Here is a 24,596-nt window from a genome sequence, read left to right as displayed (position 1 = left end):
CACAGCACTCGCAGAGTAGATGGTTGAGCCATGCCAGGTTGGTGGGGTTGGAGGAACATTTCTGGCCTGGGAAGGAAGCAGGATGGCAGAAGGGCTGGGAAAGACCATGGGAGGAGAGCGTCCCACCCATGGCGGGAAGGCAAAGGGGCAACTTTTCCCCTGTGGCACCCTATGCTTTATGGTGCCCATGCAGGTATCAAGTACAGAGAGGGATGGCCAGCCATGGGGCCAGCATGGCACGAGGGGGCCTGGTTTGCACCATAGCCCCCCCAAACAAGAGCCTGGTCCTGTCCTGGAGCCTGGCCAAACATGCACACCGAGGACAACGGTGTCCTTCCAGCTCTCTGCAATTTTGTGCTCACCCCGCAGGGCGTTGCATCCCCTCCCACACTGCTGGTGGGGTGCACCCATGCCGGCTGGGCGTCCTCGGGTGGGGGTTGGAAACGGGGTGCCTCCAGGCTCTGTGCACATTTGGCTCCTTTACGTCCCAAGCTTTGGGAGGCTTTTTGTGCCTGTCACCTTTCACGTGTGAGCCCGGAACACCTCTGCTGAGCTCAGCAGCTGCTTCTCCTGCCTCAGCTCTCATGGCCCCTTCTTTGTCTTCCCAAGGATGCTTCTCTGCCTCCCTGCCCCAGCCCCTCCATGCCACCCTGGTCCTTTCGGCAGCACCCGGGGGTGCCCGGGGACATTGGGAAGCGACATTGTGGGCCGTGACTGTGACCCCCCAGAAAGAAAACAGGGTGATGGGGAAGCAAAGCCGCAGGCCGGTGCTGTCAGAGCCTGACTCCAGACCCCCCTTTTCCCCAGAAGCAGGGCTTGCCCTGCTCCTCGCAGCCCCCAAAAACAAACAGCACCCGCGGGGGCTGCACGGCGGCGTTTCTGCTTTGACACCCCCCCCCCTTTTCCCTACAAGGGCCATCCCCGGCTCCGGAACTCACCGCGCCGGGGGCTGGCACCTGCCCCGGGGTGCGGCCGCCCTCCCCGCCGCGAACCGGCCATCCTCGCCCCAAAATGCCTCTCCCCGCCGGGGGCAGCCGCCCTCCGCACAGCACCCCCGCCCCGGGAAGACCCCCCGGCACCCCCGCTCCGCGGCCGCGCTGCCGCTAGATGGCACGCCGCGCCCGGCGCAGCCTCCGCGGGGCGGTGCGGGGAGGAGCTGCCTCCGCGGGGCTGCGCGGAGCAGCGCGGAGCGGAGCGGGGCAGGGCGCGGCGCCCCGCACGGGCTGCGCGGAGCGGAGCGGCCCGGCGATGGGCTCGGCCGGCAGCGGGTAGGGCTAGGGCGGGCGGGGAGGTGCTCCGCGCCCGCTCCGCGCCCCGCCATGCGCCCCCGCGGAGCCCCGCGCTCCGCCCGCTGAGCCCCGCTCGCTGCCTCGGGGAGGGAGGGGGGGTGCGGGGGCCGCCCCCTCCCCGCTCCCCCCGCAACTTTGAACGATGATCACAGTCAACGCGGATGGGAAGATAATGGTCAGAAGATGCCTCGTCACCTTGAGACCCTTTAGGTAAAGTTGTTATTTTCTTGTCCCTCCTCCCGCCTCCCCCCCGCCTCGCTCGGCCCCTGCGGGGTGGGAAGCGGTTGTCGGAGCACATTTTGCGTGGGGGGCCGTGGCTCGCCGTGGGGGGGGATCGAGCGCAGATTAAGATGTCAGGGATCCAGGCAAGTTTGCCCGCAGGTCAGCGTGCTGGTCCTGCAGCGCTCGCTGTCTGGCGGCTCCCGTTCGCTCGTCACGCCGCTGTCTTCTGGGGGTTAATTATAGGGCTGTTTGCCTCTGTTTTTTTAATATCTTCCTCAGAGATGTTGGTACTCACGGGGGAATCAGTTCCTCTGGTTTAAATCTGCTGGTGCTGATGGGGATTTTGAAACCCACCCTGAACTGGCAGCGGGGCTGGGGTTGATATCCAAGCCTGAAACCCTCTGGCTCCGGCATGCCTGTGCCCACCTATTGTTTTTTTCCCCTTGGCATAACTCTCCCCATTTTTGCCTCCACACATTCGCTTCCCCTCTCCAGTCTTTGCTCTCCAGCTTCCTTATTTCACTGGAGATGCGCTTTGGTTGCTCCCAGGCTTGAGACACATGGGAGACGCTGGTAATTGCTTGGCTTTTCTATGGGGAGAGGGACCAAAAACCCACAGAAGGGGAAAGTGCCGGGGAGCGAAGCACAGGGTGGGGTGAGCCTAGCCCGGCAGCTGCCAGAGCTCCCCGCTGTGTTTGGGGGCCAGGGATCGCCTGGGATCACCAGAAGGATCTGCTTGCTGCCTTTTTGCTTAGCCCAGGCCACTGCCCGGAGCTGGGAAGGAAAACAGGGCTGCGTTTGTGCCACTTGCTTGTGCTCAGGTTTGGGGATGTTGTCTGCCTCTCCCCTGGAGTTGCCTGGCTCTGCACCGCTTGCCTGGAGGGATTGCTGAGGCTGCATCCCGCAGCAGTGTCCTGGGGCTGGGGGACTTGGCCAAGGTGATGTCGGAAAGTGGTGGCGGAGCAGGGGCACGAAGGATCCCCACGGCTCGGGCTTGCTCCGAGCGTGGGGTGGGGAATGACGGCGGGAGAGGTGGGAAGGACACACGCGCCTCAGGGGTATGCTCTTTGCTTGGCTATTTGCTTTGTTGAGTAGGTTTGAAGTCCGTAATGAGGAAGTGACTGGCCTGAGCATTGCCCTCCCCTGTGCCCTGGGCATCACTTCTGGGGCAGGGGAAGCCCATCTTCAGCGGTGACCTGGGATCAGGCTGGGGGAGCGCAGGGACTGAGTCGCAGGGTGGTCACGAAGTCCCATTGGAGATGAGGATGTGTGTGGACAAGGGGTTTGTGATGGCAGGAGAGCACCAGGCTGGAGGGTCCCTGGTGTCTGTAGCGGAGCGGAGCACCTGCACGAGTCCTGTCTGCGTGCCCTGGGCTGGCTTCTGCTCTCAAACCAGTACAGACCAGTACGGGTGCCACTGGAACCAGCAGGGTTACCCTGTTGTTAACCAGTCAGGCTTTCCCTGTGTAAGCGGAGAAATTCCCAGGACCCTCTCCTAGCTGTCCTGCAGCGTCCAGCTCTGCGCCTCCTCCACGTTGGTGTCATGCTGAGCCTGACCCCTCCACGTCACCGTCCTGTGTCGCCTCGCTCCCAGCCCAGCGTGGGCAAGCGTTGGCACTGCCCCATTCCAGCTGTAACCCACTGCAAATCAGCACTGCTCCCCTAAAATCAGCACCCCATGTTCTCAGCTGATGTGGATCAGGGACGACTTGCAGGAGTGGGAGAAGATACTGGCAGTCAGGCTGGATCCTGTAAATCGGGTGCTTGTTGCTGGCTGGGCAAAGCCTTGCTGCTCTACGGAATCCCATGGTGCGATCCCCTGCCTGATGTAGACTCCTGGCAGTGGTGCTATCAGCAAACAGCGAACAGGAAACCTGACCCTTTGCACCAAAACATTTCATTAATCATGCTCCAGACATGCTTAGCAAAGCAATGCAAAGCCCTGAGCTGTGAAAGCGCCTGCAGCAAATGGGAAGGGGAAAGAGAGCAAATCAGTGTAGAAACCGTTTGTAGAAATGTCCAAGGATGGCTCTGACTTCGTCTCAGCAGCAAAAGGTGTTTCATTTGTGACAGTGCTGGATTCAGGCAAGAATTCACCGTGGGGCCAGGAGGGCCCTGGTCCAGCTCACCCAGCTCTTGGTTTTGCAGAACATGGGGATTTCAGGCAAGTTTGTCAGCTGGAAACCAAAGCCAGGCTTTTCATGTGTCTATAACATTGGCCAGTAAGAGAATTCACTGTGGTCCCCTTCGTGGAGGAAGATTCCTGTGGCTGAGCATCATTTTGGCAGCACCGCAATGGTTTTGGGCTCTGAGCAAAACAAGATTTGCAGGAGAGGGAGCATCTTTTTATTAGCTTGGCCGCTGCTGTTAGAAATTGTGGCTCAGCTTTTGGGTTCAAGAGACTTGGGTGTTGAAAACTTGTCTAATAAAAGATATTACCTTTCCCTGTAGCCCTTGGGTTCCCCGTGCACCTGCATAATATTGTCCCCGTAGGTCCCAGCTGGGTGATGCAGCACCATGGACAGACAGTCCCAGTGTCACAGCCCCATCCCGCTGGGTGCTGCTGGCCTTCTGTTGTGGTTTAGCCCCAGCCAGCAACTAAGCCCCACACAGCCGCTCGCTCACCTTCCCCCCCGGTGGGATGGGGGAGAGAATCAGAAGAGCAAACGTAAGAAAACTCGTGGGTTGAGATAAGAACAGTTTAATAATTGGAACAAAATAATAATAATAAATTGTAATGAGAAGGAAAACAGGAGAGTGAGAGAGGAACAAAACCCAGGAGAAAAAAAAAAACAGTGATACAACCACTCACCACCCGCCGACCGATGCCCAGCCAGTCCCCGAGCAGCGACCGCTACCCCACGGCCAACTCCCCCCAGTTTCTATACCGAGCATGACGCCATCTGGGATGGAATAGCCCTTTGGCCAGTGGGGGTCAGCTGTCCCGGCTGTGCCCCCTCCCAGCTCCTTGTGCACCCGGCAGAGCAGGGGAAGCTGAAAAGTCCTTGACCAGTGTAAGCACCACTTAGCAACAGCCAAAACATCAGTGTGTTATCAACATTATTCTCATCCTAAAATCCAGAACACAGCACTGTACCAGCTACTAGGAAGAAAATTAACTCTATCCCAGCTGAAACCAGGACACCTTCCTCCCCCCATCACCTCCCAGCTCATTGCTCAGACCCTCCTGGCCGCATCCACCTCTGAGTTCCATGGGCCAAAATCTGCAATGACTGGGGCATCACTTCCAATTTTCACTAAAGACTCGGAGAATTTGGCTTCCTTCTCTTTTGGACACCAAGCCAAAACCCAGAATTGTGAACATTTCAGTTTGGGGAGGATGTGAAGCGGGACTTGGCACCAGAACCATGCCCAGGCGATGAACTAAACGTGACGTGTGACGATAGGCAAAGCCAGCGCGCAGAGTAGATGTCACTTGGTCATTGGAGCTCCATGGTCTTCAGCAAGTGAGACATGGTTTTGGGGGCAGAGGACCCAGTGCATCTGATGGGTGGTTTGGAAGATCTGGGCTCTGATATGTTTTACCTACTTCATTGTGTTTGTTTTCTGCACAAGGAGTTTCCAGGCAGTTAAGGCTGGGCTAAGCTTTTTATTCACCTGGAGAAGATCAGCATAAAGTAAAAGAGATGGGGTCCTCAGGCTGAGAGCCCATCCCTGCAACCTCCCTGCTCCCTGGAGCACTGCTGCTGGGCTGGATCCGCTTCTCTCCTAGGCACATTAATTCTGGTTAGGCTCTGATTCCTCTTTTCTTAGGAAAAAAGCATGCTGCATCTTCCCCACTCTCTCTGTAATCCAGTCAAAAAGATTTTGTCTCCTAATGAGATGCTAGAGCACAGATCACCTTTGAATCTTTCTTTCCTTCCTCTTTTTCTTTCCTTCCTCTTTTTCTTTCTTCTTGGTGTTTCACTCCTTGCCAGAGTGTAATTATGAAGATTAAAATGTGTAAACAAGGTCTTGCATAATGATGAAGATATTGTCAATAGGAGGGGTGAGAATGAAGAGCAGGATCAACTCTGATTATTTAATCAGGTGATGCTTCGTTAAAATGTCCCTTGGGAGAGGAGGCAACTGGCAGCAGGATGGGGCCTTTGGGTAGGTTTTGTACCATGATGTGCTCCCAGGGAGGACCCTTGGCTGTGGGGCACAGCTGGGCTTTGACCTCCTCCTCCTCCAGCTCGTGCTTTCTCCACTGTGCTGTTGTCTTCTCCTGCTGGGGAGGTGCCACGGCAGACGGCTTTCCCCCTCTCCTGCTCTAAGGACAAATTCATCCCTCTGAGGATGGGTGCTGCAATCCCCTCCGTCGTGTTCCCAAGAGCCTCTTCCAGACCCAGGGCTGCGCCGCATGGCTGGGCACAGGGTATGATAATGGGAACAGACTAATGTCCCCAAATCACCCCTTCCCCAAGCAATTTATGGGAGACCACGTTGCTTTGCAGCATCAGGGATGCTCTGCCGCCTCCATAGTCACCTCCCTGCCAGAGCTGGACCACGGCTCTCTGGAAACCCTTCTCTGAGGTCTGCTTTGGGAGCGGGGCTGAGGTCTGTACTCACCTCCACGTGCAGATGCCGCAGCTTGACGGTTCATCAGCATCTGCCGGGGAGGGGACGGCTGTGCTCCGCTGGCGGCTGCTTGTAGGGCATGCCAGCTGTGCCTATAGACAGGCCCTCAGGGACAGGAGTCCAGATTAGCCAAGTGCACGATGCTTTTTATAGCTTGTTTAAACTGCTTTCCACCTCCCAGGGCAGCCTCCTTCAGAAATAAAAGGGGCTTGAGCTGCTTCACTCCTGGAGTGCCTGCACAGGGATGTCAGGTAGTTTTACCGATGCACTTGGTGGTCCCCTCTGGTCCCCTCTCCCAGGTGGGTCAGCTGTCCTGGCACCCGGCTGCGGGTCTCCAAAAGGGTTAATGAGTGTTTGCGTTGGGTTGAGTGTGCTGCTCACAGAGCTCGTTAATGCTAATGAGACCAGGGTGTCACTTTTTCTCTCAATTAGGAGGGAGGTAAGAAGGGGATCGGGAGCTGCAGGTGCTGCTTGTCCAGAGCCTGTGGCCAGGTGACCTTGATCTGCTGGGAGCCAGCTGGGGATGGAGCAGGGCTGATCTGTGGGAGCGGGGGCATGGACGGGGGTTAGATGCCTGTCTGTGGTGTGCAGGGCTGATCCTTCTCAGAGCAGGCAGAGAAAACCCTTTGCTCTTGTGCTGCCTGATGCTGAGAGCAAAGCTGCCCTGGGTCTGGGGCTCAGGTGTGCGTCGGCCATGTGAGAGCATCATCGGAGCTGGTGGGATGGAGGTAAGGAGCCTGTGAGGTCCTGTGAAGGCACCGTGTCTTGCCCAGGAGCCTCTCCAGTCAGGGGAAGCCTGGCTGTGCCGTGCTAGGGCAGGAGGGACCTTCCCTGGCAGCTCCTCCAGCAGATCTCCCTGGGGAAGCCCAGTCCTTCTGGAGCTGCTTGATGCTGTACTTCAGCTCTCCACAACATCTCCTGTAGCTAACAAGTGCTTTGAAGCAAGTTACTTTATTTGCCAGCCCTTTCCAGCAACAGATAATTGCAATGCTGGCGCGTTGTAGCCTAGACTTAACGGCTGGCTCCTAATCCTCTGCCTTTTAATTACACAGTAATGATTAGATGGAGGGCTGTGGCATTCCTTTGCAAGCCTTTCTCTGGAAAAGCCTGGTTTCGGTGTTGGGTAGCTGCGCTGTGTTTCTGTGCGTGGCTCCTGAGTCCTGCGGATAATGCTGTAAACTGGTAAAGGAGAGTTACTGGTTCCTGTCCTCGGTGGTTTGCTTCCCTTCAGCTTGGGGGTGCTGAGAGGCAGAAATGCCAGTGGACACCCCTAAGGGCTTGCTCAGCTCGTTATCCCGCATAGAATTTATCTATTTGAAGACAAACCTGTTGTTTCATGAGGCTGGATGGCAGTTGTCTTTTCTCCTTCTCCTCCTTGAAATTTTCCTTGGGTTTGGCTGGCTGAGATGCCTGGTATGGGCACGGCTCCGGGAGCTGCTGTACTGGGTCGCTGGCAGAGGCTCTGCCGGGGCTTGGCCCGCGTGTCTGTCGGAGGATGCTGCACCTCCACGGAGGCTCGGAGGCGGCGGCAGCATCTCTGAGCGGTGGAAGGAGGCCAGGCGTCTGTCCCTCAGCGCAGCGTGCTCTGCTTGCATGCTGGGGAGACAGGGAGGCTTGGCTTTATGCTCCCTGCTGCGCAATAACCCTCCTGCTTGCACAGAGCTCCTGCCTTCAGCCTTTTTACCCCCCCCAAAAAAAGTTACTGGCCTGAATTTGGCCCGAATAGGAGCGTCGCTGAGAGCTCCTGCCTCTCTCGCAGCTGGAGGTGACCACGAGCTCGGCTGGGAGCGACGTGCAGGTCGGCATCCTGCCTGGCGCGTCCCCGTGGGAGCAGCTTTCCTGCCAGCCCGGACGAACAAAGTGGCGATGGGATGGTCCCAGGCCACCGTGTGTGCTGCCAGCGTGGGTCCCTCCTCGTCCTGCTGTGCACAGGGCTGCCCGCACTGCACAGGCAATGCTGGACACAATGGCAAATACCGGTGGCCTAGTTACAGGGGGAACAAAAGAACTTTTTTTTTAAAAAAAAAGGGTTTTTTTTAGATCCTTTGGGAGGAAGGGAAGGTACAAGGTCTCCCTTTTCTCTGGATGCTGCCAGGGGGAAAATGGGTATTGTTTATTGTAGTGGTTCCTACGGTCTGGGTTGTTGGGCTGGACCTAGTGGAGCATCGTAAGGGCAGTCGTGGTCTGGCTCAGCTTTCCCACCTAAGGTGCGAGTCCTCCGCTCCCTCTCGAGGCCTGCCCGTCGGAGCAGGCTGCAGGCATTTTGGAGGGTGTTCTCAGGCAAAACCTGCCTGCTCAGTGCCACGCTTTGGACAGAAGCATCTCGGGGCTGTTCATGAAGTGCGTGTGGGTCTGGCCGTGTTTGGGGTGAGGTACTGGTGTGCTCTTGCGAGGCTGGGGCTGCAGAGATGCTCCTTGCCCGGGCTGGATGGAGCGAGCCACGGGGATGGAGCAGTTGGGAAGGAGGCAGGGATTATCCCGGCTGCCTCTTCCAGACACCCCAAAACAAAGCGCTCCTGCTGCTGTGCAGAGGGGTTAGCCCCACCGCCCTTCACCCCCCTGGGGTGTCCCAGGAGTGAGCCGGTTCCTCGTCACACCTCGCTACAGCTCTGCTTTCCCTCCCGCAGGATATTTGTGCTGGGCATTGGATTTTTCACCCTGTGCTTCCTAATGACGTCGCTGGGAGGGCAGTTCTCAGCCAAGCGCCTGGGGGACTCGCCCTTCACCATCCGGACTGAAGGTAAGCGTGGCTCCGTGCCCATCCCGTCCTGCGTGATGCTCGGTGACCCCCCCGCGCGTGGTCCCGCCGAGCTGACGAGCGCCAGGGATGCCGGGAGGATGGTGCTGGGATGCCTCCGTTCCCAAGGCTCCCTCCTGACCCGTTTCGGGGACGTCCGGTCCTGTTGGCCCTTCTTGCTGTGGCACGGGGCACTTTGCAGCCACGTGGCTAAAACCTGGCTGCGTTCACATCCAGAGGTGCACAGGCGCAGTGGGGACGTGCGTGTGCTGGAGTGCGGGTGCTGACCCTGGCTCACGGCAGAGGGATGGGAAAACACCGGTGGCTGGGGCGGACAGGATTAGACCTTCAGCTGCTGGCGGTGGTGTGGGTTGCATGGGCTGCACCCGGTCTGACGTGCTGAGGATTTGGCTTGGGTGCTTGGAGGACTCAGTGATTTGGGGCAGTTTTGGTCTGCAGGGGGTGGAAATTGTTCTTTAGGGATGGAAAAATAAAAGGCCTTTGTGGTTTCATGGAGGTACCGAAATGTAGAAGAGAAATATTCTGATTTTTAGCAAGTGTGCTTTCTGTTACGTTTTTTTAAAACACCTTTTTTAGTGAGATGTGCAGTCAGCTCAGGAGACAGCTTCCATAGTGGGAGGATCGTGTCCTGCCCTTGCTCTGGGAGGATGCTGCTGTGCTGAATTAAGCTTTGCCCTGACTTTTCCTCTGCGGTCCCAGCCTGGAACAGCATGACTGAATTGCACAGAGGGAAATGCCCAGCTTGAACTCCGGTGAGCAGGGTGAGATAGGCTTGGTCAGGCCACCGCGTTCTTCTCCTCCTCCATACCAAAGGCATGGAGGGATTTGAGCTCCCCAGCTTCGCCTGGAATGTGATTTTTGGGCATTAAATCCTTTCCTTGCGGTGCTGGAAGAAGTGCTAGTTGCTTTCCTACAGAAGGAGAGGACTAAAGTGGTGGTTTGCAGAAGTCGGATGGTGCTTGTAAACTGCTTAGTTGACTTTCAGAGAGATTAATGTGCAGCCTGCGGCAGCTGGCTTTGTTTTCTCCCCGTGGACGGAGTACACGGCGGCTGGTGTTTCTCCCCCTGTGCTCCCCTAAGTGTTCCCATCACCAACTCCGTTAAGCCCCTTCTCCAAGGGACTGGTGTTTGCCTGGCTGACCTCGGCCTGAGCCGGAGCAGCTGGCAGGATCAGCGCCTTTCGGTATTTTCTGCATGTTTTACCATGGTCAGGGTACCTGCTCCTGCGAGGAGGGTGGGTGCTGTGTTAACGTCCCTGTCCCCAGGCCAAGCGCAGCTCCCAGGATGGCTGGTGAGTGAAACCTGGTTATAGGGGATTTCTTCCTTCTCGGGATGAGAAGCAGCACATGAGGAGGGTGAGCAGAAGTCCCCAGACCGCCGCCTTCTCCAGGCTTGGCTTTTGAGGAGAAGGGTCCTGAAAAGATTTCCGAGTTTGGAATAAAAGGTGTCACTTGTTACAGCTGCCCTCTGTCCCAGGAGAGCCCCAGCGTCCCCAGGGAGTTTGCAGAGAACTAGAAGAAAGGCAAAGAGGGGCTGATTAACTGCGGGACCAGCCCGCGCTGAGAGGTGGCACAGGGCGTGTTGCAAACGGCAGCAAAGGTTTCCAGAAACCTGCAGAAGCCATCTTCTGTCACCTTTGAAAGGCTGTGGCTGTTGGGGGAGGCGCTGATGCCTGGAAAAACCAACTATCGCACCCATGGAAAAAGGCAGGGGGGACGATGCGTGCTGGGCAACCTCACTGGTGCCACTGGGAAATGGGGAGCCACTGGGAAATGGGGAGTCAAAGCCTCCAAAGGTTTCCAGAAACCTGCAGAAGCCCTTGATCCCACCCCAGAGGACTCTGAAGTTGTGACGAAACGATGGCAAAAAGACAATTATCCAGCTTCTTTATCCCCTTTCTGGATGCCTTGGAGTGGCATAGCTTTTCCCATCCTTATTTTTGTCATCAACTTAACCCGGATCTTTGAGTCCACTGATTCCCATCCTTGCGTGTTTTTTGTTCACCGGGCATGATGTCAGCGCAGTCCCGGAGCTGGATCAAAAGAAACCTCCTTTTTCAGGCTCTCGCACCTCTGCTTACTGCTTTAGGTGATTAACTCAAGGTGTGCAAATGGGTTCACCTTCTTGCATCTGAGCTCCCGGTCACGGTGGGTCCCCTTGGCTCTGCGAAGGGGTGTGCTGTGAGCGGCTGCCTTGCCGGCCAGGAGAGAGACCCGTTGCTTTGCTCTGGGGGGTCTGGGTGTTGGTTCTGGTAACGGCTGGTCGGTCTCATTTAAAGAAGAAAAAAGATTTGTGATCTGATTTTTCAAGCTTTTGGCTTCTTAGGTCTGTAACTGGCTAAAGCAAGTCCTGCTTTGTTAGAAAGCTCAGAAATTCAATGGAAAACTATTTTTTTTTTTTTTTTTCTTCTATTGGATGGATTTGCCAAGCAAGGTATTGCATCCAGCTGAATTGCTGCAGATTTGGCTGTTGTGTTTTTTGTTGAGGAAGATTTGGTTTGTTCATGGTCTTGCACGTTGTTTTGAAACACGAAGCATCCTCTCTGCTGTTTCTGGAGGAAGGATGCTGTTTTGGAAGAGGGTTATATTCTTTGTCCCCAGGACTTGGCAGGCACAACCTGAGAGGCTTTTTCTAGCTCTTTAACTTTTTTCTAGCTCTTTAACAGGTTCAGGCTGTTGGGGTTCAGCCTTTCCTGTGACACTGGTACGTAGGGACCGTCCGTCCCACACGGTGAGGTAGCTGTTCTCAGCAGGGCTCCCTGCACACAGCTGCACAGGGTGAGAAACCCCGAAAGCAGAGCGGGACCAAGACCTCAGGGCAAGTACAAGACTGGAGCCGGCCAGGAGCCGGCCAGCGTCACTGCAGACCCCTCTCTGTCACCTTTGAAAGGCTGTGGCTGTTGGGGGAGGCGCTGATGCCTGGAAAAACCAACTATCGCACCCATGGAAAAAGGCAGGAGGGACGATGCGTGCTGGGCAACCTCACCGGTGCCACTGGGAAATGGGGAGCCACTGGGAAATGGGGAGTCAAAGCCTCCAGGAAGCTGGCGAGGTGGGGAAACTCCATCCTTGGAGACTTTCAAAGCACGTCTAGCTGCCGTGAGGCTGTGGGCAGCTTGGTCTGACCCCCAGGTCTGCTCTGCTTGGAGCAGGAGGTCGGGGAAGGGACTTCAGAGGTCCTTCCCGGCTGGGGTGATGCTGAGCTCACATGGAGGAGTGCTCAATGCCCGTCGAAGGTGGTGCGGGTTGATGGGAACAGAAATGGATGTGCTTCTTACTAGTGGTGTGAAGTGTCAATAGGTCTGTTTGAATAACAAACTGGCATTTAATTAACATACGTTATGGATCTCAAGGAAACCCAAGAAATTTTGCTGGTTGCTATTGTTGCTGTTAAGCGCACAATGCTGGTCTGAAGGCAGGCTCAAAGGAGCAGGTTAATTTTGCTGGGCTGATTAGCTCTTGATGTGAGTAATGGTGGGAATCAGGCCAGTATTCACACAAACCTGGACAGGTTCAGGGCCGTTGGCTTCGGAGGAGTTATTGGGTGCGTGGCCTCAGGTCTGCCATAGGTTGAAGCCCGGGCTCGAATATCTCCCGGGACTGGGCTCCCGGGGTGAAACCCTCTGGAGCGCACTGGTGGTCCTGCCTGGGGAAGGAGCCTGGGCCCTGCTTGCTGCTCTTCTCTCCGCATGGGCTCATCGAAACGTTGGGCTTAATGGGCCCTTTTGAGCATTGTTTATTAATTGATTAAGTTTGCATTGCAAGCTGGCAGCACCCTCTCCTCATACGCTCTGGGTGTGGGCTGCTTCCCCAGCGTAGCCAGCGTATTTAGTCGGGTACGTTTGTGGCCAGCGAGTGTCCGCTCCTGTGGCCCTTCTTGGGGGTGATTCTGGCTTTTGTGGCTGTTTGCTCTGGTCCTTGTTTCCCCGTGTCCTGCCAGGCTCAGCAGCAATGCTCTGCAAGTGACGCTGCCCATGCGCTTAAATGCCTGCAGGGTTGGGGTGGCTGCGAAAAGCCGGGGGGGGTCAAGCCCACCACGCAAGCACTTAAAAATCATTTGCATTGGAGAAATCCTGGTGGGTTGTGGATGAATGGTAAAAACCCGTGGATCATGGTCCAGGCTAGGCTGGGGCTGTTCCTATTTCTCCCTGAGCGTCCTGACCAGCCCAGCACTGAACCTCGGAAATTGCAATCCAAGGGGAAGCTTATGAAAATGCCCCAGACTTGCTCAGAGCGTTCTTGGCTTCTGAACTGTGTGAGCAGCCGATCAAAACCAAAATGAAGATAGATGTGAGGCAGGAGCATGAAAAGGAGAAATGGATAATGTCACAGTCCAAAAGTTAATCCCATTTTTAATTTTATTTTTATATGTGAATCCCCTTCTTGGAGGCTGTTGTCAAAAGCCAAGTTTCTCGGTGTGTGCCAGAAATCATTCCTCAGATGGATTCTCTGCTTGGTGATTCGATGCAGCAGAGGCTTTGCGTCTTAATAATAAATAAAAAAACCTTCTGAAATACAAGTTATTTTATCCTAATCCGCTGCTGTCAGGTAAACACAGACAAAAGTTCCTTTGTTTTGAAATGGCCACCGAGAGAATTTGTTCTACAAACAAAGATCTAGATAAAAAAAGAGAACAGACAAGTCTATAAATTTTGAATGTGGGAGATGCTTTGGGAGTGACTCTAGACTTGAGAGATTGAGTTTTCTGTGCCCTCTTCTCTCCTCCTCTTTAGAATTGAAAATGTTTGGTTTGGTTTTTTTCCTGAGCGTCTTTCTTTCGAGCTGTCTTGGGGCAGGGGACTGATCCTGAAAAGGCACCGAGATCTTTAATTGTGGTGCTGGCAGTGCGGCTGGGGAGGGATTTGGCAGCGGTCCCTCTGCCCACAGCCGTGCCCCGCTCCGGTTTCGGCAGCGATGTACATCCCACTGGTGCAGCTTGCTGCTGCAGGGGATTAGCGGAGGAAAATAGGTTATTAAGTGTTAAAACGTGATTAGATGTGGCTGGAATATTGCCTGCAACTGCTGTAGCTAGTTTAAAAAAAATGGAAAGACTTCTGATTTCTTCTGCTGTTGATTCCTGTATGGTAGGGTACGAGGTGCTGGAGGAATTTGCTGCGGGCCCAGGGGACGTGCAGGACAGGTCCTGATGTCCCGAAATAGCTGGAGCTGAGCTCTGCCCTCGCTGTGGGCTGCCGATTCTTGCAAGAGGGCACTGATTTAATTTCAGCTGACCTTGGTGGTACTTCGATACAAGTGTGTTGAGTGGTTCATAGAGATAAAGATATCGCAGTGCTTGGGGTCTGTGTGCTGCAACAGCAGTTCTCATGCTGACTGAGGTCCTTGACTCTCGATGCCTTTGGGAAGCGGTGGTTTGCTGAGCACTGGAGTTGTGTGTTTACTGTTCCCATAATGGTCTTTTCAACCCGTTTTCAAGTGCTTCCTGCCTGGATTGGTGCTCAGCTTGAGAGCTCGACACCTGCCTTTTTCCACCCCAAAATGAGCTCCCAGCAGCATCTCTAGCTGGTTTCCTGTTGGTGACCACAGTCGGGCTCCTGCGTTGTGTTTCCTCAACCGCTTTGGGACCAGGATCAGTGGGGATGGGGGATGAAGGAAGGACAAGGGTGCGGGAGAGCTAATTTTAGAGCACAAGCTGGAAAATGCAAGTGAGCAGGGGTGAAGCACATCCTCTGCAAGGCTGCTGCACCTTGTCCTAGGTTGCTGAGATGTGTTTTGGGGTCTGATCTCCTCGGGGCTGCAGGACATGGACCCCGGTGGGATATTAAACAGCTTGTGGGCTGGGGCAGGGGGTTTCTCAGTCAGCCTGATGTGCAGATAAAGCTGCCCAACGCCACGGGAACTTTCTGCAGCTGGGCAACGGTAACCGCCTCGGCCTGCAAATCTGTCTGGAGGTGGGCAGTGCATCAGCGCCTGCAGGGACGTTCCTTGGTCTGGGGCACGGCAGAAGCGCAGGTGGCCAGAGAACAGCTTCTGCTGCAAAAGCCTCTGGGATTTTGTCCTTCACTTCCATTTTGCAGGGAAAGAAAAAGAAACGTGGACAAGTTATGGAGCAAGCCTGCTGGGGAAGCCCACCTTGCTGGCTTGGGGCATCCTGTCCTGGATGCAGGCTGTGGGTGAAGCTGAGCAGCGCTGCCTTCTTGGGGCATCAGAATGGCTCTGGCTCATTCTGTTGGGGTACGGGACTCTCGGGAGAGGTCCAGCAGACAACAGCCAAGGCACATTGCACTGGAAATGGTGCTTAACATCACCTGGCAGAAATCCTGCCCTGCTCTCTCTCCCCAAACCCCGCACCCGTCCTCTGTTCCAGCTACTGGAGCGCTCTGCCTCTCCCGTGGCTGTCACTTGCTCCAGTTCCTGGAGTCTCACCTGCTTAAAGCAATTTCTTCCATCAATGAACACAGAAGAGGAGAGAGGGGGGGATTGTTTTGGGCTGCGCAGCACAGCTGAATACTTTGGTCTCTGTGGCTTCCGTTTCTCTCCAGAGCAGGGGTGATGGTGGAGGGGGGCGGAGGAGCAGGGAATTGTGCCGTAAATGATAATGTTGAAGGTTGCTTGGGATTTTGTAGGGCATCTTCACTGTTCCAGAGTCATAGTACCGTGAAGCGATGGGATCTCATGTTAGTTCAATCCCTTGAACAGCTCCCCAAGGAGCAGAGCAAAGAGGCCAAACAGAAACGTGAGAACCTACATGATCTCCTCGGAGGGGTGCCTTGCTCCCGTCTCTGCTGGGTTTCCTTGTGCTCCGGCGGCATCCCAGCTGGGTTAGCATGGCCGGGTACCATTGCCCTTTGTTCTCACGGAGGATGCAGAAAGGTCAAGCTCAGATTTGCTAATGATCAGAGCGAGCTTGAATAACTCTGTCGTCCTCCCTTGCAGTCGGCCGTGCGTGATCCTGACCCACCACGTACCCTCTGTGTGCGGCTGATCGCGAGGGAGGGCAGCAGAGGAGGGGACGGCTGGGCTCTGCCTGTGAGGTTCTGGCTGCGGTGAGATGCTGCTCAGCCCGAAGGAGCTTTAAAGCAAAACACAGATGTGTTCATCCTCCCGTTCCAGTTCCCTCTCTCTTGGGAAAGGTAATTTCTGGACCCATTTGCAAACTTGGGTCGCTGCCACTTGTGACAGATCCCAGTCTGCTCCTCAGTTATTTCTCCTTGGCAGAGCACACAGTTCTTCTGACAGGAGCTTGAGTCGGGAAAAATACCCGAAAGTTGCTCTATGGCTTTCAAAGCCCCTTTTCGTACCTGACCTTGCTGGAGAGAGCACCCGGGAGCAAGAGCGTGGGCTGCTGCCTCCTTGAGACGTGACGCACAGATGTGCGGTTCCAGGGATGCTCGAGTTCCCTTTGCTTGCAAAAAATGATGCAAGTTATAAATTTATCTTGTTGCCTTCAATGCATGGTGAAGGTGACAGGAGAACCAGTTGCAAAGTCTCGTGTAACCAAGTGATGGTGACGGGGGGGGCACGGGCAGAGCGAGGGAGGGAGCCGGGCAGACTCTGCTGTGCAAACTCAGCGCTAATTATTCCCGGTTTTTTCCCAAGTGAGTTATAACCCTCTCCCGGGCTGCTTGTGTTTGTTTTGATGTTGTCTGCTGAGCAGCTCTAAATAACTGTATGCGGCGGCTTGTAAGCAGCTTGTCAGGATCCGCTGCTTGAGCGCGTCTCGCCGGAAGGTGCAGGCAGTGGCCGGGATGCTTGTCCGGGTGGAGGGATGAGGCCGTTCTCACGATCTGAATCCCGAATTTGCTTATGCAAAACCCACTTGAAAGGCAGCAGGAGTTTTCCCTCTTGATCCCCCTCTTCCCGCAGCGCCTGTGGGGCCATTAGCCGGTGTGTTGCCCCAGGTCCCCGAGGAGAGGGTGTGGGTAAGCGGGCGCGTGTCACCTCCCTGGCACCAGCTGCTGCTGCACCCGGAGCTGGGGTTGAGTCTCCTGGAGCCTGTGGGCCACTGGGGAGGTGCCAGGCAGGGGAGACCCGTGGCGAGGAGCGTGCTGTGCGGCTCTTCAGTGCCCGGGGCTCATTTCCAGCCTCTCTGCGTCCATCCCATCCGAAGCGGCTCCAAGCAGCCTTGGGCGCTGGAGCAGCCAGCTGATGCTGTAAGAAGTTGCCTGGTCGGTGCCAAGCTGAGCTGGCTGGTACTGGGAGCACCTCCATGGTGAGGAGCTGTGCTGGGGAAGATGGGCTTTTGCTTTTTCCTCCTCCAGAAAAATGCAGGGGCAGTGGGGCCAGCTCTCCGGCTTGCCTAGAGATGCTGTGCTCTGGCAGCTCCCGCTGCTCCGCACTGTTCTCTCTTCCTCGTTGCCCAAGCATCGGTGGGGAGAAGGGAGTTAATGGAGACCCCAAAGCAAGGCAGAGCCCAGATGCAGGGTGAGGGCTTTCTGCCTCATACACTGCCTGCCCCCGGCCCCGCTCCCTGCCAGCTCCTGCCAGATGCTCGGTTGCTCCAGGGGCTCTTTTAAGTGGGTAACGCCGCACACGGCAGCAATAACAACCTATTCTGCTCTTCCTGTTGAGTATGGGGAGGCTTCTTTAATTATGGGTTAAAGTGGTGCTCTGTGCTGAGGCGTGGCTGTTGGGGATGGTGATGGGTGCTGCTGGGAGTGACTGTGGGTGTCAGCTGCCCCCTGCACCCCCTGCAGCACCCCGGGGTGTGAGTGCCGCCGGCCCCTCTGTGCCACGGCTGCTGCTGGTGCCGGGGTTGCACCCCCTGTGGGCAACACAGGGGTGTCCTTAATCTGCATTTTTTTGGAGCAGAGCAGTGCTTTGCCTGGGCAGAGAAAGTGGTGGTTGATTAAAAGCACGTGTCCTTTCCCACGCCTGCTCCTCGGGGCCGTCCCGCTTCAGTCCCAGAGCATCGCATCCCCCGTCAGGTTGGTGAACGTGCACTCCGCTCCCATCTCCAACCCACGTTTGGAAAGGGAGTTTAAAGTGGAAGTGTAAAACTTCACTGCTCTTATTAAATTGCTATTGCAAGCAGGGAAATGAATGCTGTTAAAATAAGGAAAGTAAAGGTGTCCGTGGGGGCTCCACGTGACACCAGGGGTTCCCGTCCGCTTCTGCGGGGATGTGCGGGGAGAGTACAATGCAGGTCGGTGCTTTGCAGGGCAAAGAGGGGTAATAAGAATTGTAAGGGCTACCATAGTAGCAGTTAAGGCTTAATCCACCCTGGGGACACATCTCTTGCTGAAGAATTGCTGGTTTGATATAATCGCTGCTCAGAATTGGATGCCTGCAGGCTTAAAAAGAAAAAAAAAAAGCCACCAAACTTACTGGGAGATGGAAGTGTGAATTCATGAGTCTTAAACTGGTGGAACAGAGATGAAGATCTTGGTGCAGCGATGTGCGCTGGCCCCTTCCCTGCCGCTGCCATGTCGGAGGAGGGAGGAGCAGCATCCCGCTGGCCCCGAAACCGTTATCTCCATAAGCAGTGACTCCCAGGGAATGATTAAATCAATTAATTGATTTTCTATAGCTCATAAGGAAGTCAAATGGCATTTCCATCAACCTGTGAGGAGCAAACACCCCACCATGGCCAGGAGGAATGTTAATGGCTCTTTATGCTTTTATGACCCCTTTTCACTCCTAAATCAAAATTCATCCTGAGCCTGGGAGGCAGCAGGTACTTCAGAAAATAAAACTAGCACAGTGGGAACCATAGCAGCCTCTGTAAAAGCTGTTTTTTCCCACTGATTTATTTGTTTCTCTGGCCTAAACAAGAGACCGGGGCTCGGTTCAGCTGAGGCAGAGATTAGCCAAGGCTCGTCCCGTGGCTCTGCCAACGTCCCCCGGCTCCTGCGGGCTCTGCTTTGGGCTGCTGCCCTGCTCTGCTGCTGCCGGAAGGATCCAGCTGCTGGGCTCGGGGGAGGCTGATGGGTTTGGAGGAAGGGGATGATTTATTCGCCCCTGGAAACAGAGTGGCAGGATGCCCAGCACTGTTTGGCCAATATTTTTGGCTGAAGGAGAAATGGTAATCATTTTGGAAATGTTAAATTAGTGAGTTCTGCTGTTTCTGAAACATAACATTTTGGGGCAGCTGTAAATAAGGCTGCGGGCTCGAGCACTGGATATGCAGAGCCAGAGGAGCGATGGTGGTGCTGAGCCTCCCAAAGCCTTCCTCCAGCTGATCTCGGGGCGTGCAAACGCTGGGTCGAATCCTTCCTCTGCCCGAGGGGTTTGGGCTGATTTTCTGCGATCCATGGGGCATCGGCTCCTGATAATACAACTTTATCTGGGTCAGCAACAGGAGCAACCAGTTGAGTTAAATGCCGATGCCCTTGGAGCGATGCCTCTCTTGTAAAGACCAAGAAGCAAAATGAGGGTTGGTGATGGAGGGGGGTCCCTGGCTCACGGGTCCGTGGAGCCGCTCTGGGGCTGCCCCTCCACCGTGGGACTGGTGTGCTGCTCATTGCCTGGAGCTGGGGCTCCCAGCTGCAAACCCGGGGTCCAGCTTTGCCCCTGGTGCCGACAGCATCCAGCCTGGCGTGGGGTGTAGCCGTGCCCTGGGAGCCCCGGTGTCCTCTGGGCTTTGCTAGCAGCAACTGCCCTTGAGCGAGCCCTGCACTGGAGCCCTTGTGTTTTAGGAAGCAATTTAAAATCGATGTTAATCTTGTAGTTTGAAAGCCTTGCCTGCAGCGTGAGGTGTTTGGAGCGCTGCAGAACAGCTTAAAATGCAATTTAAAATAGTGCTGGCTGGCAACAGAGGAGCAACTAAAAATAACCTGCTGGTACTTCTTAAAAAAATGTGAAAGGGGGATGAGAAGGGGGGAAAAAGATGGGGTTAAAAACCCAGAATAAATAAAAGCTGAACTGCAGCTTGTGCTGGGGCTGTGCATATTAGTCTACCCTTCCCCAGCGACCCGCCTGCCCCAGCCCATCTCCTGGGGCTGCTGGGGAGAGGTGACTGAGCTCATTTTGCCTGGAGAGGGATGGCTTGGGACAGGACTTGTGGGACCATCCCCATCTCCCACAGGGAACGTCAGGGCTCTGGTGTGTGTTTGTGGGGTAAGAAGTAAGAAAAAGTTGGCGGGGACAGCCCTGTGCTGTCCCTTGCAGTAAGGAAAGGCTGCTGTCTGTCAATGTAAGTGTCTCTTTGTATTGCTCAGCTTCCTGCCTTTTCTTATTTATATGGAAATAGGGAGTGAACATGTGTTAGGGTGGAGATAGCGAGCTGCAGTCCGCTCTTACAGGCGTTTCCTTTCGGGTGGGGGGGCAGGGGGAGCGGGTTGGGGTGGAGAAGCAGCAGGAGCCCCTTCTGCAGGCTCAGCTCGGGGTCCCACAGCCGAAGGGCTGCTCCGAGGGAGGGAGCGAGACCCCAGACCCAGTGGGGTTGGTACGGGGACACCGGGCTGGCACCCCCCTCCATGCTCTGTGCAGCAGCAGGCTGGAGGAAGGCTGGTGGGACCTTGGGTGGAGGCTGAGGTTTGCTTGGGACCTCTCCGTGGCCTCTCTCTAACCAACCTCCTCTGTGAAACCTAGGGCGGCATCACCCTCCTGGGGAAGGACCTGCAGCACGCTGGGGCGCAGGGCTGCAGAAGGAAAGCCGAGGTACAGCCCGTCGTTCATGAAGCCGCTGGCAGCGCAGGAGAACGGAGCCCAAGGATGTGGCTGGCCGGGAGTGTGGTGGGCAGAGCGGTGCCTGGCCGTAGGGGTGGCACGGTGCTTGCAGGAGCGATTTATGGGCCTGAACGGGGTCGCTCCCCATCTGCTGGTGCTGTTTCGGGCAACGTGCGTGCCACAGCACAGCTGGCTCTTGCTTTCAGCTGGGGAACTTCTGCAGCACATCAGTGCACCCGCTGCGGTGTCTCGCCCCCAGGCACTGCCGGCGTGCGGGGGGCTGTAGGAAAGCTGGGGGGGTCTCTTGAGCCCGTGGCGGGGTTGCAATCGCTGCTATCGCACGGCTGCGTTAGCAGAGCCCTGGGGCACCTCCTGCCTGGCTCGGTCGTGGCACGTGGCTGCCAGCCCCGCGGTGCCAGAGCCGGCCATGCAGGGTGTACCGGGGCCTGATGGGCTCTGCCCGCCTATGAATGCGGTGAGAGGGAGCGAAAACATCCCTGAGGCTGCACATTTGCCGCTGATTACACAGCAGTGGATGAGGGGATGGATAAATCCAGGGGGTAGATGATAGCATGCAGGCAGGACATAATCTACTTTACCAGCCGGTGACTTAAGGCTGCTTAATTTGGCTGATTACCAGGGAACCACTTCGTTGCCAGCCGGTTCCAGCGGCTCAGCAGCAGATTGATGGTGCGGCTGGAGCAATACTGAAACGTCCGCTTCACTGGCAGCCCCCAAGCTGCTTCGTGGGCACCTCCAGGTGCAAATTGCTGCTGCTGGCGTGGAGCTCCCTCTGCGGCTCCTCGTGCTTTTTGCATTGGGGCCCTGGCTAAGCAGGTCCATGGTTTCTCTGTATAACTTAAAATAATAAACCCGTAGCTGTTTAACGGCAAATGTGGGTGGGTTTGCTGGAGGCAACAACTGGCTGGGTGCCCATGCTGGTGAGTGGGTGCCCTCGAGGGGTGCAGCCACCCAGCGGGACCTCGTCCATCCCTGGAGCAGCTTCCCCCCAGGGTGGGTGCTGAAGGAACGGAGACGGGAGGTGGCCATCGCTGCCAGCCTGAGCCTGGCCTCGGGCTTTCTTGTTGCCAGTTAGTGCTGGGTCTCTGGGCTGTGATTGTAATGGATTATGTGTCAGGGTTAGCCAGAGCCCTTGGCTAGTTGGCTCTTTTAATCTGCTTGAATCAAAATCAATAGTGAAAGTAAATAGAGGAGCGTGGGAGGAGGAGAGGAGCGAAGGGCTGGTGCTTTGCTCCCCGGGAACTGGGGAGATGCTGGGGTGGGTGCCCTCCCAGGAGGATGGGGTCCCCAGGACAGCCCTGGGGTACCAGCCACCCAGAGAGATGGGTGGTGAGGTCTGGGCCTGGCTGCACCGTGGTGGGGATCCTCCAGCTTCTTCTCCAAGAAATCCTTCAAGAGTATGTTGTCCTTTTGAGGGGTTTAAGTAGCCTGGAGTTGTCGTTTAAAGGAGAAAAACAAAGCAAAGCAAACGATGCTTTAGATTGAAATTAATTCAGCTGGTATTTTCAATGGACGTAAGTAATATCTTACCATCTCTGAGCAAATTCCCTTCTTGTACTGGAGCATTCAGCTGTTGCAAGACAGCCAGGCAGGGATATGACTTATGTCTGAGAAGGGGGGGGGAAATCAACAGCAAATCAGCCATGTTATGAACAGCGGAGATATATTGTGGAATTGCATTTTAAATGTCGGGGATGTTTCGGCGCCGTTCGCACTGGTCTGTGGAGATGAGGGCCGAGGCTGTGCCTTGGTCTCCCCCCAGCACGGTCGGGGCTGGGCTCTTGTGGCCACCGGGTGAGGGAGGCTTTTGCTGCCCTTGAAGCTGGATGGGTTTTTGGGTGGAAAAGCTCCCTGTAAGCCACGTATGTGGGGTGCCACCTCTGCACCCATGGGGTGGCACCAAGGTCCCGCACCCACTAGGAGGAAAACACAAGGGATGCATTGGACTGGGCACCAGCGTGCAGCTCGAACACCATTTCCCCTCCATGTTTCTCTTTCCCCATCTTCTTGGCATGAAGCTGATGCTGAGCAGCGTTGAGACCCCTCCGAGCAGGATGGGGCCGAGTGACCCAGGGACAGGGAGCTGTCATCTGGGTCCAGCAGCTATGCAGGGCAAGGAGGTTTGAATCAGTCTGAGTGGCTAAAGGGAACGTGCCCCCAAAATGCAATTTTTTTTTTCTCCCGAAGGGTTTCAGCTCCTTTTGAAACCCTCAGCCCAAGTGTCCCAGAGCCACACGCAAACCCACGTGATGGGGTGACATCCCTCACGCTCCCTCCGTGCTTGCGAAGCGCTGGGTGGAGGTGGCTCCCAACGCGAGCAATGGTGGGGTGGCATGGGGAGGATGCTCAGGATCCCAAAACACGATGCCTGAGCAAGGAAACTCCTTCCCATCTGCTCCTTCCCCTGTGGCACAACCTGGGCTTTGCCAGCGCCGCTCCACATCATCTCCCCTGGTCCCAGCCCCGCTCCGGGCTGCCCGGCAGCGAGTCCCCTGCGCCGTGGCAGCGGGAGATGCTCCATGAAATGCTGCTCTCTCAGCTGCTCTCCACTCCTGTGCGGTGGCCCCAAGGCATCGGCATTGAACTTCACCCTCGCGTCCAGGGCAGTCTGCACGCGCAGCAAAACTCGCCCGCCCGTCCTGGCTCCCGTTCCTGGAGGTTTCGGTGGCAGGTAACGGCACGGGGTGGGATGCCTGCCCAGGGATGTATTCACTCCAAGAAGGTATTTTAAAGACAAGTGTATCATTAGTGAATTCCCCAGGGTTTTGACCCATCCACATGTGAGCATATTGGCTGTTGGCTATTCCACTGGTTTTGCAGAGAAACTATTTTTTTTTTTTTTTTTTACTAGATATCACCCTGAGGGGATGCTTTCTTTTTTTTCCCTGATTTCATCCAATTACTTAGCTGTATGCTCTTCTGAAGCACCATAAATAATTCTCCTCCCTCTGCTGTGTTTACCAGCATGTCTCATGAAATCCAGTAAGATATGATTGATTGCAATCATTATTTCCTAGTGCTGCTATGAAAACCTCTGTCAGGTTCAGTGATTGCCTTTAAAGAGTGGCTGCCACTCAGGAAAACTGTCAAAAACCTGTCATACTTTAGCAAACTCCAATTAATCTGTTGAGCAGTTTTACTTGTGTTTTCTTTCCCATCATTGCTGATTATCAAGGGTAATTAGAATATTTCTCCTTTGTAATTAGCAGCTTGCTTGCTTTTTTAAAAAAAAAGTGGCTTGCAGGACTGTTTTACTGGGTTTTCATGCTATCGAGTTGGGTTTTGGTTTATCCTGTCTGCCTGCAGTGCTGTTTGCAAGTCTCCTGGGGATCTTCATCGCTGGCTTAAGGGGAGAAGCTGGGGGTACCGCCCGGGCTCGCCTCCGTCCTCCGAATCCCCATCGCTGGCACGCGCTGTCAGGCAGCCGAGCAGCCGTTCGGCGGGCGTCTGGGTCTCCGCTTCAGGTTAACAAATTAATCCTGGCTCTTGCATTTTTAAAAGAGTCGCTTCAGCACTTTTCTTCCTTTCTTTTGGTTTTAATGAGACACACTTTCCAAGAGATGTAATAATCATTGCCAAAAATGTCAAATTGTTCTTGTTATCCTCCTTAAGCTTCTGGAACAACAACAACGACAACAAAGACCAAGAACAGAAAAAGAGAGGTGTTGATGAGGAACGGCTTCAACTTCATCTCCAAGAGCCAGGGGAGGGCTGGGGGAGATACGCCCCGCGACAGCTCTGGCAGGCTGCCCGAAAAGATAACCCAGTGAAGGCTGAGAATTTTTTTTTAGTACTATTTTTACTTAAGGTTTGGGGTGGTTTTTTATTTCTTTATTGGGGAAGGAATATCTCCGCTCACCGTTGACAGCAAAGCTCAGAGCTTTGCTGTTGAAAAGCATCCTGGAATCACTTGAAACCAGCTGGGAAATTGGACGGTGGCAGTGACACAAGGGGAAATCTCGGTGAAGCCAGCGGGGGGGCCGGGCTGGCGCTGGGGGCTCGGCCGCGGGGCCGAGGCTTGCAGCTCCGCTCGCAAGCTTCTCCGGGATCGCAGGGGAAATGGTTTCGTTCCCCAGTGGGAATATCCTCGTCCCTCCTTAGCGACTTGGGAGCAGAGCAGTCTTGTTGGATGTGCTTCTGTGGTGAGGACTCCGAGCA

At 55.4% G+C, this 24,596-nt stretch overlaps 1 protein-coding gene across 3 annotated transcripts in view; it reads left to right on the top strand.

The window, feature by feature from the left end:
* Positions 1-1,431: 1,431 nt before the first annotated feature.
* The window catches only part of MGAT5B (alpha-1,6-mannosylglycoprotein 6-beta-N-acetylglucosaminyltransferase B), a 70,689-nt gene continuing 47,524 nt past the window's right edge, over positions 1,432-24,596 (top strand). For 2 of the 3 annotated variants that reach the window (XM_075518784.1, XM_075518785.1), the window contains exons 1-2: positions 1,432-1,499; positions 8,720-8,832. In XM_075518784.1, the coding sequence (XP_075374899.1) occupies positions 1,432-1,499; positions 8,720-8,832 (181 nt within the window). Of the gene's footprint in view, positions 1,500-7,685; positions 7,732-8,697; positions 8,833-24,596 lie in introns of those variants that run through there. The other variant, XM_075518783.1, reaches the window with a different exon arrangement.

This window comes from Mycteria americana, chromosome 16 (genome assembly GCF_035582795.1).
Source record: "Mycteria americana isolate JAX WOST 10 ecotype Jacksonville Zoo and Gardens chromosome 16, USCA_MyAme_1.0, whole genome shotgun sequence".
Lineage (NCBI taxonomy): Eukaryota > Metazoa > Chordata > Aves > Ciconiiformes > Ciconiidae > Mycteria > Mycteria americana.
Note: the sequence above shows the minus strand (reverse complement) of the source record. Positions and strands in the feature narration are given on the sequence as shown.